At 19.4% G+C, this 18,015-nt stretch overlaps 4 protein-coding genes across 8 annotated transcripts; 1 reads left to right on the top strand and 3 right to left on the bottom strand.

Annotated features, from left to right (window-relative positions):
• Positions 1-324: 324 nt before the first annotated feature.
• Positions 325-3,153, bottom strand: LOC725539 (phosphoacetylglucosamine mutase). The gene is made up of 8 exons (XM_026443330.1): positions 3,108-3,153; positions 2,746-2,954; positions 2,527-2,597; positions 1,798-2,375; positions 1,447-1,728; positions 1,143-1,300; positions 771-1,079; positions 325-493 (listed from the first exon to the last, which is right to left on the bottom strand). Exons 2-8 carry the CDS (start codon positions 2,838-2,840, stop codon positions 358-360), a joined length of 1,629 nt encoding a protein of 542 aa, XP_026299115.1. The 5' UTR covers positions 2,841-2,954; positions 3,108-3,153; the 3' UTR covers positions 325-357.
• Positions 3,154-5,411: 2,258 nt separating this feature from the next.
• On the bottom strand, positions 5,412-11,283 carry Dnmt1a (DNA methyltransferase 1a). 3 transcript variants are annotated; one of them, XM_006569640.3, is made up of 15 exons: positions 10,575-10,733; positions 10,370-10,413; positions 9,971-10,294; positions 9,634-9,786; positions 9,093-9,555; positions 8,806-9,005; positions 8,108-8,525; positions 7,717-8,040; positions 7,407-7,558; positions 6,941-7,275; positions 6,755-6,866; positions 6,520-6,669; positions 6,203-6,369; positions 5,855-6,095; positions 5,412-5,696 (listed from the first exon to the last, which is right to left on the bottom strand). In XM_006569640.3, the coding sequence occupies exons 1-15, from the start codon at positions 10,579-10,581 to the stop codon at positions 5,469-5,471; spliced, it is 3,318 nt and encodes a 1,105-aa protein (XP_006569703.2). In that variant the 5' UTR covers positions 10,582-10,733; the 3' UTR covers positions 5,412-5,468.
• A 1,865-nt stretch (positions 11,284-13,148) lies between these two features.
• On the top strand, positions 13,149-14,758 carry LOC725461 (leucine-rich repeat protein 1). Its single transcript, XM_026443340.1, has 3 exons — positions 13,149-13,417; positions 13,549-14,369; positions 14,514-14,758. The coding sequence occupies exons 1-3, from the start codon at positions 13,250-13,252 to the stop codon at positions 14,734-14,736; spliced, it is 1,212 nt and encodes a 403-aa protein (XP_026299125.1). The 5' UTR covers positions 13,149-13,249; the 3' UTR covers positions 14,737-14,758.
• Positions 14,759-15,953: 1,195 nt separating this feature from the next.
• On the bottom strand, positions 15,954-17,899 carry LOC113219045. Of its 3 annotated transcripts, none has more exons than XM_026443343.1 (5): positions 17,751-17,899; positions 17,216-17,362; positions 16,824-16,928; positions 16,427-16,753; positions 15,954-16,348 (listed from the first exon to the last, which is right to left on the bottom strand). In XM_026443343.1, exons 2-5 carry the CDS (start codon positions 17,348-17,350, stop codon positions 16,094-16,096), a joined length of 822 nt encoding a protein of 273 aa, XP_026299128.1. In that variant the 5' UTR covers positions 17,351-17,362; positions 17,751-17,899; the 3' UTR covers positions 15,954-16,093. The 3 variants fall into 3 exon arrangements, with proteins under 3 accessions (XP_026299128.1, XP_026299126.1, XP_026299127.1); XM_026443341.1 differs by having other exon boundaries at positions 17,768-17,899; XM_026443342.1 differs by lacking the exon at positions 17,751-17,899 and adding an exon at positions 17,662-17,711.
• Positions 17,900-18,015: the final 116 nt, after the last annotated feature.

The following is an 18,015-nucleotide window of genomic DNA, read 5'->3' as shown; positions in this document are numbered from 1 at the left end:
TAAAAGTAAAAAATTACATTATTATTAATAGGTATTAATATAATTATATATTATATTTCATTACATTAATAAGAATAGATATGAAAATAAAAAATAACTAATTGGTTTTTATATACATATATTTTTTATATATAGTATATGATCTTAATTTTCATATTTGTACTTTACGAATATTCATTGTTTATTATATAATGTTTCTTTATAAAAAATATAGTAATTTTTAATAAATTAATAAAAGACATTTTTGTAAAGATTCTGTAAATTTATAATAAATTTATAAAAATTATAATTATTATATATAAAAATTAAATGTTAATAGATATATATATTATGTAAATAATATAAAATTATTTATTATTAAAGTTGAGGTTTAGGTCCAATCCCACCTGCATATTTGTATACTAATGATGCCACATCAATAATTAATTTATTAAGATCATATAAATTTTCACATTCTGCATATATTCGTACTACATCTTCAGTTCCTGATGGTCTAAAAATAAAGATTTTTATAATTAATTCTTTATCGTAATTATTATTATTTGAATATTTGAATCTTTTACATAAGACTATTGAAACTTACATATAAAAAAATATTGAAAGTTTAATTATAATAATCATATAAAAATAAAAAATTATTAATAAATATTTATTAAGAATAATATTTATTATGAATAATAATATATTTAAATCAATTTTATTAAAAAATTTTTTGAATATTGTATATATGATTATAATAATAATTATATAATAAAAATTATATATATTACCTTACAAAAGATCGTCCTCTTTTATATCGTAATATTACTTTATCAATTTCGTCTTGTAATCCTTCAGGTGTTATACATTGTCTTCCTGCATCAGTTGTTGTTATAACATTTTTATCATTAACTTTTATCATTAATTGTTTATTTGGTAAATCTGTGTACATTTTTTCCCATTCCATAATATTCCAACCTTTTGCATGCAAAATTGTTTCTACTAATAACAAATCACTAAGAGCATCTCCAACTGTCTGATTAATTATATCTATTATATTTTCTAATTTAGAGGCAGCTGCTTTCTCTTTTATAGACCGTCTACAATATATACATATATATATATATTTTTTAATGCAAAAGGAAAAATTTCATAATACTTACTTTGAATTTACAACAGCTTTCTTAATTGCTTCGATAGTAGTTTCTTTAAAAAGTACTGTCCCATGACCATTTGCTTCAAAATATATTCCTATATCAAATTCTAATGCTTTATTATGTAAATATTTAATACCAGTTGATACACAAGAAACTGGAATTTGCTAAACAAAAAATTGTAAAAATAAATATAAATTTAATATTATATATAACAATAATAAATTTATATCTATATCATATAAAAAATATTAATTATTATAAAATTTTTAAATAATTTTAAAATAAACGATAAAACATGAAATATACATACTAATATATTTGAAATGTAATCAGTAGAAGCACCATTGGCATATGCTGTTTGTACTAAGCCAATTTGAAATGATAAACGACTTTCTTGCAAAAGTTCTTTAAGATATGTGGCAATAAGTGTTGCTATTCGATCACCATCCAAAAGATGAAATTTATCATTTTTATCCAGATAAAAATAAATTATTCTGTCTGCATCACCATCTATGGATACACATCTAACATTTGGTTTAATAGGAATATTTACCGGTGGTGCTTGGTGCACTTTGACATAATCAGCTCCACACTACAATAAATTTAAATAAGTTATTATAATGTCTAATTTCAATGAATGTATTATAAAAATAAGATATACCATATAATTTAATTCTCCATTTCCATCATTATACATATTAATTGCAATTGTTTTTCCTAGATAATTTTGAAATTCTTTTGTAGCAATAGCTCCAACACCATTAGCTGCATCTAATAATAATTCTGCGACATACTGCTCATTATTAATTTTATCTTTTCTTATATGTTTAAATGCTTCTGATAATTTTACATAATAACCATGTAATGTAGGCATACCATAACTACCATCTGTATTAGTACATACAACTAGATAATGCAATTGAGGAGTTGTAACTATACCAAAATCTTTTACAATTCCATTTAAGGCTTGAATTCCTGTAATAGCAGCATTTAATAATGCTGGACTACTTTTTCTAGTATCTCTACCAGTTATTATAGTTGCACTTATAGACATATCAATATTTTGTTCTTTTATAATATGCTTTATCATAGAAACTAAATTTAAATCTTCTGTATTAACTAAGTTAGTAGCTATATGTTCCCAAGTTGCTTCTAACATTTCACCAGCTGGATCTATAAGTTTTACACCATTATCACATTCAAGATTATGACTTGCCGTAATCATTAAACCAATTGCAGCTATAAAAAATTAAATATCTTTATATTTAATTTTGTAGCATTAAATAATGCTAAAAGTAAAATAATGAAAAATATAAAACAATAAAAGTATTTTATAATATCATGTAGCATAAAAATAGTTTGTGATATAAAATTTTATATTTAAACTTACCATTTTTAACTTTAGATCTTAATACTGCTAATAATCCCATTCTATATAAAACATGTCCTAGAATATCTGCCCTAATAAAAAAATTAAAAATATGTATATAATTTAATAATAAATTTAAGAATGAATGAATGTAAACTTAATTTAAATATAAATTATTATTCAATGTTAAAATATTGAAATTGTTATTGATATTGTATTGTATAAGAATAAAATAATTACTTTGTTCTAAAACCAGCTGTTCCATACTGAATGTTATCACTGGATTTTTTCATATAATTGACATTAACAATATTTTCTAATTGAGAAAATTCCATTGTTTATTAATTTTTTATATGGAAAAATATCTGTATAAAAACTTTTCTTCACGTATATAATACCTTTTGTTACCATATGGATTAAGTGAATAAAGTGAAAGTAATATTGCAATGCTAAAAGTATTAGAGAATTTAAAAAAAATGATTAAAATAATTTTTCAGAAATATAATTTATAATTTATATAAATATAATTATATTAATATTAATGTATATTACAAAGAATTACAATAAAAAATTATTTAATATTATTTAAATGTAAAACTAACCTCATTTAGTAATTTTTTCTTAATTTTTTAATAAATTTTTAATATTATTGATTTTTTATAAAAATTTTCTCATTATATTAAATTTATATAAAATACATATTTTCTAAATAAATTATAAATCATTCATTATACATCATTAAAACTGGAAATACTATATTATCATTATTATACTCTTATCAGATTAAAGAATTTATCATTTTGATTTTATCAAAACAGATTAATAACAAAAAAGATTTAAATAAATCAAAAAAATGAAATTAATATAAGGAAAAATAATTCAATACAAATAATTCTTTTTAATACATTTATTTTGTTATGTATGATATACAATATATGAAAATTATATATATAAAATACGTATAATTTTATAAGATTTATAAAAAGAATATTATTATATGATATAATGTAATTAAAAGTATTATCTTCAATTGAATTATGAATAAAAATTCTTAAATATAATAAATTATGCTATTATTTTTTTACATTATTTTTAAACTTTACTTTTTTCTACTTATTATTTTATCTAAATATAATTTAGATATAAATATATTTATAAAATATATTTTATTTAGCTAAAATAGTCATTCGTGAAATGAAAATAAATAAATAATATGACATTAGTCAATTAATTGCATCTGTTAAAGATACTTTTAGAAAAAAAAAATCAGTTAATAAATAGTAAAAAAATAAATTCGAAAAATGAATTATCGATAGCATTGTTTTAAATAAAATGGTTCAATAAATCGCACTTCTATTTATTTTTATTTATATTTTATTATATTTAAATTAAGAATAAATTAATACATACATATAATTTTATTATTCATCTTTACATTTTCACTTAAAAAATTTTTAAATTATAATTAATCTAATACATTTCTTTTTCAAAAATTTTCGATCAACGCTGGGTTTAGATCTGAAGCTTCGATTTGTTACTAGCATAGCAGAATATGCAAGAATACAAGATTATAGATATTATTGTGCGAAAAGGATCAAAAGCATATCTTACTATTTTAAGGATGAAATATAAAAAAATCATTAATTATATAATTTTTTACTTAAAATTTCAATATTTCTAAATTTGCAAGAGTTTTAAGCAAATTGTTTGTATTGATTTTAATATAAAATTTTTTTCCATTAATTATTTATTCATATATAATTGATAATACACGATTATCATAGAATCTTAAGCGCAAATTTCTAATATATAATTAAATATCAAATAATTAATTTATTTATTTAAATCATAGTAATCATAGTAAAATTGTAAGTGAAATTTATATATAAAACTATAAAAAGTTTTAAATATATATAATCATATTTAAAAGTAAATTTTATAGTAATGAGAAATTAATGAAACTTATGCTATTAATTAATCCGATATAATGCGTTAATTAATAATAAATTATTTATTAAAAAGAATTTTGTAATAATAATAATAAAAATAAAAATTGAAAATTTTATTGAAATTTTAATTTCAAAATATAAATTTGAAAATACCAAAATTTTTAGTAGAAAATGAGAAATTAATGAATTTTCAATATGGCATCTTCAATTTTTTCATTATTAATTTCTATGATGCATTAATCGTTAAGAAATAATTAATTGAAGAAAATTTTATATTAAAATTGATGAGAAATTTATATAAACTTCTAGATGCAAGTTTAAAAATACTGAAATTTTATAAAAAACAAATAATTAATGAATTTTCCAAATACTAATTCTTCGAAATTCTTCGAAAGAGAAACTATCTTCATACGATATTTTATCCGTAACTTTGAATATCTTGTATATTTTGTTATGCTTTTAATAAATTGAAGCTTTCAATATCCAAACTCAAGAAACTTTTTTATTATTGTCATACTTATCGATAAAATATTTTTTATTAATAATTAAAATAGAATTTAAAAAAAAAATAGATTACCTATAAATTAAAACTAATAACTACTAATACTACTATTAACTAAGAATATATGAATAATAAAGAAATAATAAAAGATAAATAAAAAAAGCATATTTATGTAAAATAATAAAAACAATGTTTATACAAAAATTATAAATTTAATATAAAACATATAAATAATATAAAATTAAAATTTTTAAGAATACATTAATGCTAATATATTTACAATTAAAGAAAATATAATGAGAAATTTTAAACAAATAAATAAATTATAATTATATAATAATTTAAAAAAACTTTTATATTTAAATTATTAATAATAATAAATTATAATAAATCATAATTAAATTCATTTAATATTTTTTAATTTTTAATATTTTTCTATATTTCATCATACAATTTTTTAAATGTTTTTTTCTATTTTTTATTACTTATTCCAAGTTTAAATCAATTAAGCTTTAATCATTTTGTATTTTTATATCAATTTCAGTTATATCTTTGTTTTGTATACAATTCCTTATTTCATGACCAATAGCTACTCCAAGTGGTGGAGGAACTGCATTTCCAATTTGTCGATGTTTATCGAGTATAGTGCCGTAAAAACGAAAAGAATCTGGAAATCCTTGAGACCTAGCACATTCACGCACGCTTACTACTCGAGTTTGTACTGGATGTAATACACGACCCTTGAAAATGAAATAAATTATTCATTTTATATAAACTTTAATTAAAATTAATATTTATATTTTAAATATAAATTTATCAAAAAAAAAAGATATAGTAAATAGAATTAGATTATATAGCCCTATTAAATATTTAAATTTAAAATAATAGTTTTATATACTTGTTTTCCCATAGGTTCAGGATTTGTAATGGTTGTACTAAAATATCCATTCCATTCTAATCTACCATATAAACCTGCCCAATGATTATGACGATTTCCCGTATGTGGTAAACACCATGGAATTAAAGTATTAAATTGTCTATCTGTAGGATCACATGATTTTCCAGTGCAACAACAACATACTCCACGATATGCTCCCACAGAACTCCTTCCAGCTTTTTTATCATCATGAGTATATTCTCTTGAATAAAAATTAAATATAGTAATGTTTATAGTATGTTATTCAGTATTAAAAATATAGTATGTTTTTCAGTATTAAAAAAACTTTGAAAATTATATTTTACTTACAATTGTTTACAATAAGTACCATCACTTAATCTGACAGCAATATTTGGTAAATCCCTCCAATCAGAACCACTCGCAATTGGAATATGAGCCATTCTTGCTTCTACAAGAGGTGCCATTTCTTTACATATATGATCTCTTAATAATGGTTGATACTGTTTTCCTCTCATCTAAAAAAAAATTTTTAAATTTAAATATTATGATAAAAGAAATTGCTATTCATACAAAAATATATAATATATTATATTATATATATTATATTATATAAATATAAACATATTTTTTATTTTTTCTGTTAAATATTTTTATGAAATTATTACTTTTCTTTGAAAATGTGTTGTTGGTTCATTTGTATATGACATTTCTTCCTTATTCCAACCATTTTTAATTTCCGGTAAATCAAACATTGCATCTTTTACACTAATTGTCCTAAATGGTGCAGAATCTATCCAATTACAATTTGAGCTATACTGAAATATTTAATAAATGTATTATGTAAATATTTAATAATGTAACAGTATAAAATATAAATGATTATCTTTATATAGTATTTACCTTTTTATTATCAACTAATACACTTAATTGGCAAGCACGTTTACTAAAAACATGTGAAGGTTCCGGATATTTTGGTAGCATTTGTCCAGGTGCAGCAGCTAGAATTATCATTCTAAATAACATGATAAAATGAAATTTAAAATATGAAATTGTTATGAATATATTTGAAATAAAAATAAAAATAACCTTCGTCTTGTTTGAGGTATTCCATAATTTCCAGCTTGAAGAATACCAAATGTACATTGATAACCCATACGAATTAGACATCTTAATGTTAATTTTAAAACCATACTTCTTTTGAAAGAAACAAAATTTCGAACGTTTTCCATAATAAAGAAATTAGGTCTGTAGTAATCACAATATGACAAATATGAAACAACAAGAGAATTCTTGAATAAAGAATATTGACGAGAATTGAAACGATTCATGCCACTAAAACCTTGACATGGTGGACCACCGCACAATAATTCTACTTGTCCTTTTTGTGGAAGTTTTTGACCAATTTCATTTGTTGTTTCACCCTAAAAAATATGTAATTAATTCACTATATTATCATTAAAAAAAGACAATATAATATAAACTAAATATAAACTAAATATAAATTATACTCATCTAAAAAAGGCATAAATTATAATTAAAAAATTATACTTACATTCATAACTTTTTTTAATAATACATTACAATCTTCTATAAATACTGTTGCATTAGGATTATTTAATCGATATGCATAAGCAGCAGATTCTTCTTTTTCTATAGCCCAAAGATTTTCAGCTACACCAGCTTGATGTAAACCTTCAGATAACCCTTTAAAACAATTTAATTAAAATATTTATTTTTCTTAATTTATTATATTGATTTATTATATTGAAATCATTGATTTATTATATTGATATTATAATAAAAATGCAATAAATTATACAAAAATACATTAAATTTTATAAAAAATGAAATAAATTACATACCACCACAACCAGCAAATACATCTAATGTTTTTAATTTTTCTGATATTTTCTTATATTCAATAGGTGTATTAACAATTGCTCTTTTTTCACTTTCCTCTGTTTTTTTCCCTTTAAATTTTAAATTGCCTTTACTTTTACCACATTTACCAATACTAATAGCATGATATGGTGGTTCATCAAATGTTTTTTCTTGTACATTATAAGCTTCATTGAAATAAAATCGATATGGTCCTGCAGCAATCCACTCTTCAATAGATTGATTTAAATTCTCAGAATAAGTAAGATAGCATTTTCCAACAACTTTAATAAATTTGATATTGCATACTACAAAATTTTTATACATGTATCAAAATATCATTATGTATGATATTATAAAAAAAATATAATATACCTTCATTACTCCAATAAACCATATTTAGATCTGCTTGTTCCATTAATGTAGAACTTTTATGTGTATTTTCTGGTCTATATAACTTATTTACCATAATATTAATGTCAGAAGGTGAAACTAACATATCATTTGTATTGGCAAATATTTTATTTATATATCCTATACAAAAAGGATCAGGAGTATCAAAATTTGAACCTTTTATATGATCAGAAGATTTTCTATAAAATTCAGGATACATATCTTCATCTACATTTTCTTTTTTAAGTTTTAAAACATCTTGATATGTAGTTTTATATTTAAAATTGAAAACATCTGGTTGCAAAAATACAGTTGTTCCAACTCTATAGTCTTCTCCTTTGTACTTTACTAAACCATAAATAACTTCTTTGCTACTTATTTCTTCTATTCGTTCATATACCTTGAAATATAAAAATGATGAATGATGAAATATGAATAATTATTGAAAATAATTAATATTAGACAATTAATATTAGACAAATATTAAGTATATTTTCTCTCATCCGATAAAAAAAATAAATAATATAAAATTATTTTATATACTATACAATATATATACAATATATTGTTATAAATCTTCAATATAAAATAATATTTCAGTTTTCCTAATATTATAAATAAAATTTATTTTAATATTATAATATAAATAAAATTATCATTACAATATTAATTTTATATACCTTTGGTGTATTGAACTGTTCCAACATGTTTAAACGAGTACATGCAGGACAAAATCGATAACTGTTTTTTTTATGAAGATATTTTACATCAGGTACAGGATCTTCAAATCTAGCTGTTTCGGGTATATAACGCTTTTGAAAAAAAAATGTTTTACCATCTAGATCTTTTATATCATTCTCAAAATTTAAATCCATATTACCTATAACATAAAATAATATAGAATAAAAAATATTATTTTTGACCTTAATATTCGTATTTAAAATTTCATTGAATATTAAATATATACCTAATTCATTCCAATTTTTTTGTATTTCTTTAAAAATAACAGTACATTTAGATCTGACAGATTTGAAGGGTATATCATCACAGTCATCACTCAAAAATAGTTCTATAGGATCTGATGTTTCTCCAAGAATAGTATCATTTCCTCTATGCAACCAATTTGCATGAAATTGTTTTATACCATTTTTATTTTCCCACATATAAATAACTTTAGCAACATGAGATGGAATTGCTGGATTTCTTGGTTCTACAAGTACATAATCATTTATTCCTATTTCTTCATCACCAACTATAACAGATTTATAATATGTTTTTAAATTGTCATTGGCAATTTGATCTCCTATCCATATAATATCTTTTTTGAGTTCTTTAAAATCTTTTTTTTTGCTTTTTTCTTCTTCAACTTTTTTATTTTCCATTAAAATTTCATATTGATCTTCATTTTCTGGATCAGAATCATCTGCTTCCTAAATAAAAATATAAAATATTATATATATATATATACAATTATTTAAATAATAATTATATTAAAAAATAATTTTTACTTGAATAGCCATATTTGGACATCTTCTTTTAACGCAAGCTTGCTTACTTCTTCCAGTTCCTCCAAATTTAATCATATCTTTACAAGCATTACAGAGACCACAATCAGGTTGTTGACAATGTTCACATACTCCACATCTTTGTCTCTTAGGTCCCTAAAAATATAATTACATAAAACTTATTTTTAATATGTATTATTTTAAATATGTAATATATACGATACAAAATATAACAAAAATAGTTTCTATAATATTTTATTACAATTATATTATAATCAGCAATAATTCAATTGTTTAAAAAAATCATTCTATATTTTAAATAAAAAAAATAAATGCTTACCATTGTTATTTTATCATCATGTTTAATTAACTGATCTGTAAATATATTTTCAAACATATCACTAACTAATTTTGTAGTAGTTGCTTTTGTCCAAGCAGGTTTTCTAACTTTTTGTTCCCTTTGCGTTCGACGGAAAGTTACTCTTTTTCCTAATGTAACGCCTGCAAGATTTGCTAATGCGCGCATACAAGGACTTGTAATAAGAAGTGTATCTTCCGAATCAGCAGAATTATCAAATGATAATACTTGATCACATATAAATTGTGCATGTCTTAGTAAAGAATCTTCAGTAAATTTTGACATATTTTTAGGTGGTACTATTGTCTGTAAAAATTATATAATTTTAGTATGAAATAAAATATATTATTAAAAAATTCTTTAATAATGCTCTCAAATTACTTGAAATTTATTAAGTAAATCCTCGTAGCTGGGATTAATTTCATCTAAAAGAAATTCGATAACCAATTTACTCATATATATTTTTTCTTTAACAATATCCATAAAAGGAGCATATTCTTCAGATGGATCCATTAAAATATATTCCGCAAATGCTGTATTGAAACCTATAAGAGCCAGTTCTCCTCCATCAAAACCAGATACATACCACTCATTTATTGGACCCATATCTTTTGTTGGTACTCCACCCTCTGGTGATGCATCTTCTTCATAAATAGCTTTTATATAACCAGAAAAATATAACATTACATTTTTTTCTATAAGTCCAGTATCAAAAGCACATAAATGGCCATTTTTATCATAAACACTAAAATTAATAAAGTTATAATTAATTAATAAAATTTTTACAAGATATATCAAATTATTCATAAAATAAAGGAATCTTACCTGAAATAAGTCAATTTATTTTGAGGACGTTCATCACTTTCATGTATGAAAGATTCAGTTCCATTAAATAAACATAATTTTGGATCAATCAAAGCAATTTCTTCATCTACAGCACCATTCGGATGACCCGGATAAAATTTTATTTCATTTAATTTTTGACGACAATATTCACATTTATTATGAAATATATTTATATTTTTAATTTGAGGTGTTGGTAATATATTAACATCTGTAAGTTTAGCTTTTTTTTCAATGTGCTTATCTAAATATTCCTCATCTGTTTTTGGATCATGATTTTCTTTATTTTGTTCACATTTTTGCAATATATTATTTTCTGTTTTTATATTTTGTAATTTTTGTATGTCTTCTTTATTAGTTGCATCATTGTTCATTTGCTTTTTTTTAGCAAGTTGTTGAGAAAACATATCAATTATAGATGTTTGTTTAAATTTTGATGTATTAGACTTCATTGTAATAAAATTTAAAAAATTTAGAAATGTAGAAATATTTCCACTATTTCTCTTGTTATGGTAATTTTAGATAATTTTAAATCATGTTTGAATTATTTTAAAATATTACTAAAAAAACATATAATTGTTATAATATATATAAAAAAATTTTTGTATTATATACTTATATTATATATTTATATTATATACATGCAAAAATTTTATTTACTTAATAAATAAATAAAATATAACATTTTAATCAAGTTTATCTTATTAAATAATATATAGATTTGGCAAATAATAACTAATTTAATAAAAAAACAATACCTTATAGTTTGATTTCTATAAAAGAATATAATGTTCTATTTAAAAAATTCATTATAATTTCTAAAATTTAGATCTATACAAATATAAAAAAGAATATTTATTCCATATTTTTTATCACATATAAGATTTCTTTTATATGTTTTATATTCTATTATAAATATTAATTTTTTATATAAATCTCATAGATTTTTATAGACTTAATTTATAAACAAATACACTTTATATGAAATATTCCTTCTTAATATACAATATAATCAAAATTTGTTATTTAAAATCATATATTTTCATACTTAATTTGTATATAACATTTCAATCCACATTTAAAATACTGTAAACAATTTAACTTTTATATTCGTTATTCTATTCAAGAAATGTTTAACGATTTCCATGTGTTTATTTTCCCGCCTTTAAGCACTATATTAAAAAATTTATTATATATTATAGGTATATTATATGTTTACGTATTGTATATATTTTGTATATTATTTACATTTAAATTTAAAAATTAAATAATAAAAACAAAGTTTAAAATTTTTTAGTTCTTTTTTATTAATTTTAACATGAATCCAAAAATAATAGTTTAAATTATTGAAATTAAATAATTTAAAAGTTTTTATATCTAAAGTTCGCATTTTTAGGGACTTTTCTGAATTATATGATGCCATATTGAATTTTTATTTTATTAAAAATTTAAATTTATAATAAATTTATAATAAATAATTTATAAATTTATAATAAAAATAAAAGTACGCATAAAATTCAATTTATTATATTATCAATTTATTTCAATTAATTATGTAGTTAATAGTTAATTATTAATTTATCAATTATAACTAGTTATTCAGTTAATTATAAATAAATAATTATAAATAAATAATTATTATAAATATATGATAAATTATTATAAATATATGATTATTATGATTACTATTTGATAATTTATTATAAATATTTTCTTTTTCAATCATTTTCAGTCTCTCGATTATACCAATATACGATTTGAAATTTGATTTAAATTATTCGAAAAATAATTTAAATTTGATATTTTATATTATCAGGATTGGATAAAAGTCCAATATGGCGTTATCACATTAATTTATAATATATACCTAAAAATTCATAACTTTAAGTGCAAATAATTTTTAAATCACTTAATTTACAAATTCTGAATATCAAAATTTAAAAATATATACAAAATTAGTTAAAAATTTTAATGCTCATATTTAAAGTTTAAAATTTTTTAAAATTTAATCAAATATAATAATATAAATGAATTTGCTATTTGTTTGTTTTTAAAGAAATTGAAATTTATAAAAAAATAGTTGATATATTAATATTAATAGGTTAAGTTGGTAAGAGATATATTATCTGGATCAGTTGTTTCTTGTTTTTATTGCGCGCGAAAAAATAATTTCTTTATTCTCTTATAACTTAAAAAATAATTACAAAATGACTATAGTAGTAAAGTGATTATAATTAGTAATCAAATGTATAATTAACAAAAATTAATTAAATCATAATAAATAATAAATAATAAATTGATTAAAATATGTATCATGTAATTATTAATAAAAATATGTTAATATAGAAATATTATGAATATCGTATATTTATTGAAGCAATAAGGTGTTCTTTTTATTTTCTTTACAATTTGTTCAAAATGAAACTTCATTGTAATATAGAAATAAATAACAGATTATCTACAATAAATGTAATAAGAAGAAAATCGCAACGTTCCATTCTAGCAATTGGAAGGCAAACGGTAAAAAATACAGACATTTATATATTTTGGCAAACATTACAAAATAAACAGGGTACTAAATATAAGGTAAATAATTGTTATATATATATATATATATATATATATATATATTATAAATTATATTTAAATGGCAATATTATTATTTAAAATATATTTTTCTAATTTAAATATTTAAAAATTAAAAATTTTTTTTTCAGATTGATAATAACATTGATAAAATATTTACAAAATTTATTGATGAAGGAAAAGCTACAATTCGCTTTATTGAACCACCTCATGATTTGATTATTCAATCTGATACAATTCAGTTAAAAAGTTTCATTCATACTTTAAAACTTGGAATAACTAAAAAAATTAATCCTTCAATTCTTACTATTTCAAATTTGAATCCAAAATGTATGACTTTTATTCCAAAAGTTAAAGTAACAATTAATAAATCTTCTGAATATCCAACTTTAGAAGGTTTTCCAAGAACAACTGAAGAATTATATTTAATAGGGTTAAATAGAAAATCATTTGACAGACAAATTTTAAAACTTCAGAGTTTAAGAATTTTAAATTTATCAAATAATCAGATTTCATCTTTGCCAAAAGAATTAGGCACTTTACAACATCTACAAGAACTTATTTTATCACAAAATCGACTAGATCGAGCTTTAAAATGGTTGTGGTTAGATCAAGTTGCTATTAGATCCAATCTAAAATTATTAGATATAAGTAATAATTCATTACAAAAATTACCACATGAAATTGGGAAACTTGATAGTCTTGTAAATTTAAAAGCCAGTCAAAATATGTTATCATGTTTACCTCAAAATCTTGGAAAATTGCATAATTTAAAATATTTAGATATATCGAAAAATAATTTACATTGCATACCTGGAAGTATGAGAAATTTACATCTCATTTCATTAGATGTATCAAGTAATCAATTTCTATCTACAGATTCATATTCTATATGTACAATAAATATACCAAGTTTAACTGAATATGCAGCCAAGTCATTTCTGAAAACAAGGTCTGTATGAATTTTTAATTTTTTTTTAATTATAGTTATATTAATTTTTATTTAATAAAATAATGAAAATTCAATAGAAAAATATATTTATGTTTAAATTTTTAATAAATAAATTTAAAAAAAAATTTGATTTTCTTTATATAGATGTTGGTATGATGCAAGCATAATTCCATTCACATTGGTGAAATATTTGGATGAGGCAAAATATTGTGTCTGTGGTAATCCATGTTTTAATTATTACGTAAGAAAATTTATGAAATTAAGTTTAAATACAATAGCAAATATTATAAAATCATCAGATACTACTGTATTACCATTTGATTGTTATTTTTGTTCAAAAAAATGTATACGTTATGCAAAACAATAATACTAAATTAATTTATTTATGATAAAATATATTTATCTTTTTTTGTATATTTTTATATAAAGATACTTATTTAGAAATATATTTTTAAATAAAATATTAAATGAATATTAAAAAAATTATTTATAAATTTTGTTTTATTTTTATCTATATTTTATATCCACAATTTTTATCTACGTTTATTTATAAAAAAATTATATTTGAATGAAATTTATGAAATATATGAAATTATTGTTAGGATTGTCGGAAAAATTTTTAAGAAAAATAAAATTCATAAAATAATATAATAAATTTTATTGTGCAAAAAATAAATATAAATATAACAGTATATGCAGCAAAATAAAAAAAAATAAAGTTCTCTCCATCTTGTACACAATTTCATGTATTTTATAAATATTTTAAATTTAAATACATTTTGAAGTATATAATTTAAAATGTAATTTAGATATTCATTTAATAGACCAATTTAATTAATTATTATTATATTATTAAATTTGTGAATTATACATTTATCAATTATTACATTATTTAACGTATTACAAAAATTATTTAAATATGTTTCATATGAAATAAAGTGCATTTTAAATATTATATAAGTTTTAAATAAATTTATAATACACTTTTTTGAATAAATTTTATTCAAATATTTGAACAATTTTTATCAGGGAAAAAATTTAAAACAAAGGATTAATTATAGAAATATTGAAAATTATTTTAATAACAGAAAAAATTCTACAAAAAAAAATAAAAATAAAAATACATAATTTAGAAAATAATTATAAATAACAATAAATATTATATCATAGAAATAAATTAATAGAAGAATTTTGATAAGATAAAAAATAAAACTTTCTAATTAATCAAGTAGTAATTTTGGCCAAATAATATAATAAAATATATATAAATAAAATATATTATTCAAATGTAATTTTTTTAAAAATATACTATAAAATTATATAATCAAAAATTGATATGATTATATATATATATATATATATATATTTATTTTTAAAATATATATAAAAAATATATCGCTCATTACATAGATATAATTTTTTTATGCAAAAAAATTTCTATTTTGAAAAACAAGAAATGTAATCATTATTTAAAAAATGTTTTTGAAAAAATTATTTGATATATTAATTAATAAATTTATAAATATAGCCATATAATATAATATAAACTTTTTTAATTTAATATTATTCAATATTAAAAATTCTTTTAATTTAATCTTATTCAATGTATCAAATTTAATGAAATGTATGTAATGAAATGAACAGTCTTAAAGTATTTACTTTTGATAAAAGTTATTTTCTTTAAAGTTAAAAAAATATTATTTTTAAACATTAATATTATTTATTTATTTTTTATCTGCTATATTTTTTTTTATAAAATCAAAATCAGAGTCATCCATATTAATAAAAAATTGTCGTGATGTAACAATTTGTTTTTTACCTATGTGTGGTACACAAAAATCAATATCATTATATTTATTTTCATCTATATGACCATGAACTTGTAAAGATTGAACAAATACTTCTGGATCTTCTGGACATTGAACTAATTTCATAGTATCTTTTTGTAATAAATTATTCGATGAAAAAATATTTTGATTCTATTATGTGTGTAAATATAAATTAATTATAATATTTGTAGTAAAAATATAGAATGTAGAATGATTCTTTATACAGACCTGCAGATTGGTATTCTTAATTTTTATATTTTTACAATTGTTTGGTATTTGTAAATCATTTAATGATATTATATGGCTTTTTAAAAGGCTTCTAATTACCGCATTTTTGTGAAGTCCACATTCTTTTAAAATATTTTCCTTATCCTCAATATCTTTACAATCAATATCATTTTTATTATCAGTTTTTAATATAGTAATTTGCTTATGAATTTCTGTAGTTGAATTTTTACAGTCATTGTTAGATTTAATATTTAAACTAGCTTCCATTTGTCTAATTTTCCAATGATCTTGAAGATACTCATTTGAATAATTAATACCATAATTAGCCTATAAATTAAAATCTGTTTGCATATCCTACATATTTATCATAGTTTCTAAATTTATAAATTATATTTACTTCTTTAATACTGGATGCAATTTCATTTTCATGTAATAAATACTTAGAAGGCAAAGTGTTACATATTTCACGACTGCTATCATTAGTATCATTAAAATCATATAACTGTAAATGATAATATTTAAGATAATTAAATATTTTTTCATTTATATATTTAGTGAATAATTACTTTATATTTTAATGAAGAATTATTGAGAATTTATTTTAATTATTATTCAATATATAATTGTCATTTAAGCTATAATATAACATAATATAAACCATAAATATGCAAATATTATATTTTTTTCATTAAAGAAATATAATTAATATAGGTATTAGAATATATTATAAAATATATAAAAAAAATAAACTTGATTTTGAATTGATATTAAAAGAATATAATTACTAACATTTACATTTTGTGGAACTTTGATCTTCTTTAATTTTAGATTTTGTTCATAAGAATCTTTCCGACGCACGAATACAATATTTTCATCTGTTTGAGGTATTTGTGTTACTTTTTGAATTTCAGCATAAAGATTCATTATAAAAATAACCTATAAATTAAAAAGTATAATTATAAATAAAAATATATAAATAAAATATAATATAAATAATTATTTATGAATTTTTTATATATAGTTTGCAATTTTTATAAAATAATTTTTAAAGAATTTTTTTTATATTTTAAAATTTTTGTAAAGAAATATTACTATAGTTTTTTATATTCATTATAAATTGATTTGAATTAAAATGAAATTTAAGATAAAGAAAAAAGAGATAAAAGAATATAAAAATGATGATAAATTATACTTAGTTTTGAATATAAAAATAAAATGAATAAAAAAGTACCCACATTAATTTTTTAAAAAAATTTTTAATAAATTTTATATAGCAAGAAAAATCTTATTAATTATATAATATTGTAATATAAAATTAATTTACTATATTCTTATACTTTCTTTTCACAATTTAATTAAATAATATCACTTTGTCATCAGATATATCAAACAAGGTTAAAGCTTGACTATGAAGCCGGTAACTGTATTATTTAAATATTCGTAATAGTTTTTATATCATGAATCATAAGTAAATATTTTTGATTTAACTAATTAAGAAATTACAAGACAATTTAAAATATTTATGTAAATATTTCTAATTCTTGAAATTTAAAAACGAAATTTATATAATTTCATTATTTTCATTATTT

Source organism: Apis mellifera, linkage group LG10, assembly GCF_003254395.2.
Source record: "Apis mellifera strain DH4 linkage group LG10, Amel_HAv3.1, whole genome shotgun sequence".
Taxonomy (NCBI): domain Eukaryota; kingdom Metazoa; phylum Arthropoda; class Insecta; order Hymenoptera; family Apidae; genus Apis; species Apis mellifera.
Note: the sequence above shows the minus strand (reverse complement) of the source record. Positions and strands in the feature narration are given on the sequence as shown.

What these genes read in the sequence shown, in the direction of transcription:
- LOC725539 (XM_026443330.1), bottom strand. Translation starts at nt 2,840, where the DNA reads ATGGAATTTTCTCAATTAGAAAATATTGTTAATGTCAATTATATGAAA. An exon ending in ACAGCTGGTTTTAGAACAAA is followed by an intron (nt 2,598 to 2,745) that starts GTAATTATTTTA and finishes TTTTTTTATTAG; the next exon opens with GGCAGATATTCTAGGACATG. An exon ending in ATTACATTTCAAATATATTA is followed by an intron (nt 1,301 to 1,446) that starts GTATGTATATTT and finishes TTTTTTGTTTAG; the next exon opens with CAAATTCCAGTTTCTTGTGT.
- LOC725461 (XM_026443340.1), top strand. Translation starts at nt 13,250, where the DNA reads ATGAAACTTCATTGTAATATAGAAATAAATAACAGATTATCTACAATA. An exon ending in AACAGGGTACTAAATATAAG is followed by an intron (nt 13,418 to 13,548) that starts GTAAATAATTGT and finishes TTTTTTTTTCAG; the next exon opens with ATTGATAATAACATTGATAA. An exon ending in AAGTCATTTCTGAAAACAAG is followed by an intron (nt 14,370 to 14,513) that starts GTCTGTATGAAT and finishes TTCTTTATATAG; the next exon opens with ATGTTGGTATGATGCAAGCA.
- LOC113219045 (XM_026443343.1), bottom strand. Translation starts at nt 17,350, where the DNA reads ATGAATCTTTATGCTGAAATTCAAAAAGTAACACAAATACCTCAAACA. An exon ending in TTGCATCCAGTATTAAAGAA is followed by an intron (nt 16,754 to 16,823) that starts GTAAATATAATT and finishes TTTAATTTATAG; the next exon opens with GCTAATTATGGTATTAATTA. An exon ending in TTAAGAATACCAATCTGCAG is followed by an intron (nt 16,349 to 16,426) that starts GTCTGTATAAAG and finishes CACACATAATAG; the next exon opens with AATCAAAATATTTTTTCATC.
- Dnmt1a (XM_006569640.3), bottom strand. An exon ending in GTCCAAATATGGCTATTCAA is followed by an intron (nt 9,556 to 9,633) that starts GTAAAAATTATT and finishes ATTTTTATTTAG; the next exon opens with GAAGCAGATGATTCTGATCC. An exon ending in TGTATTTGCTGGTTGTGGTG is followed by an intron (nt 7,559 to 7,716) that starts GTATGTAATTTA and finishes ATTGTTTTAAAG; the next exon opens with GGTTATCTGAAGGTTTACAT.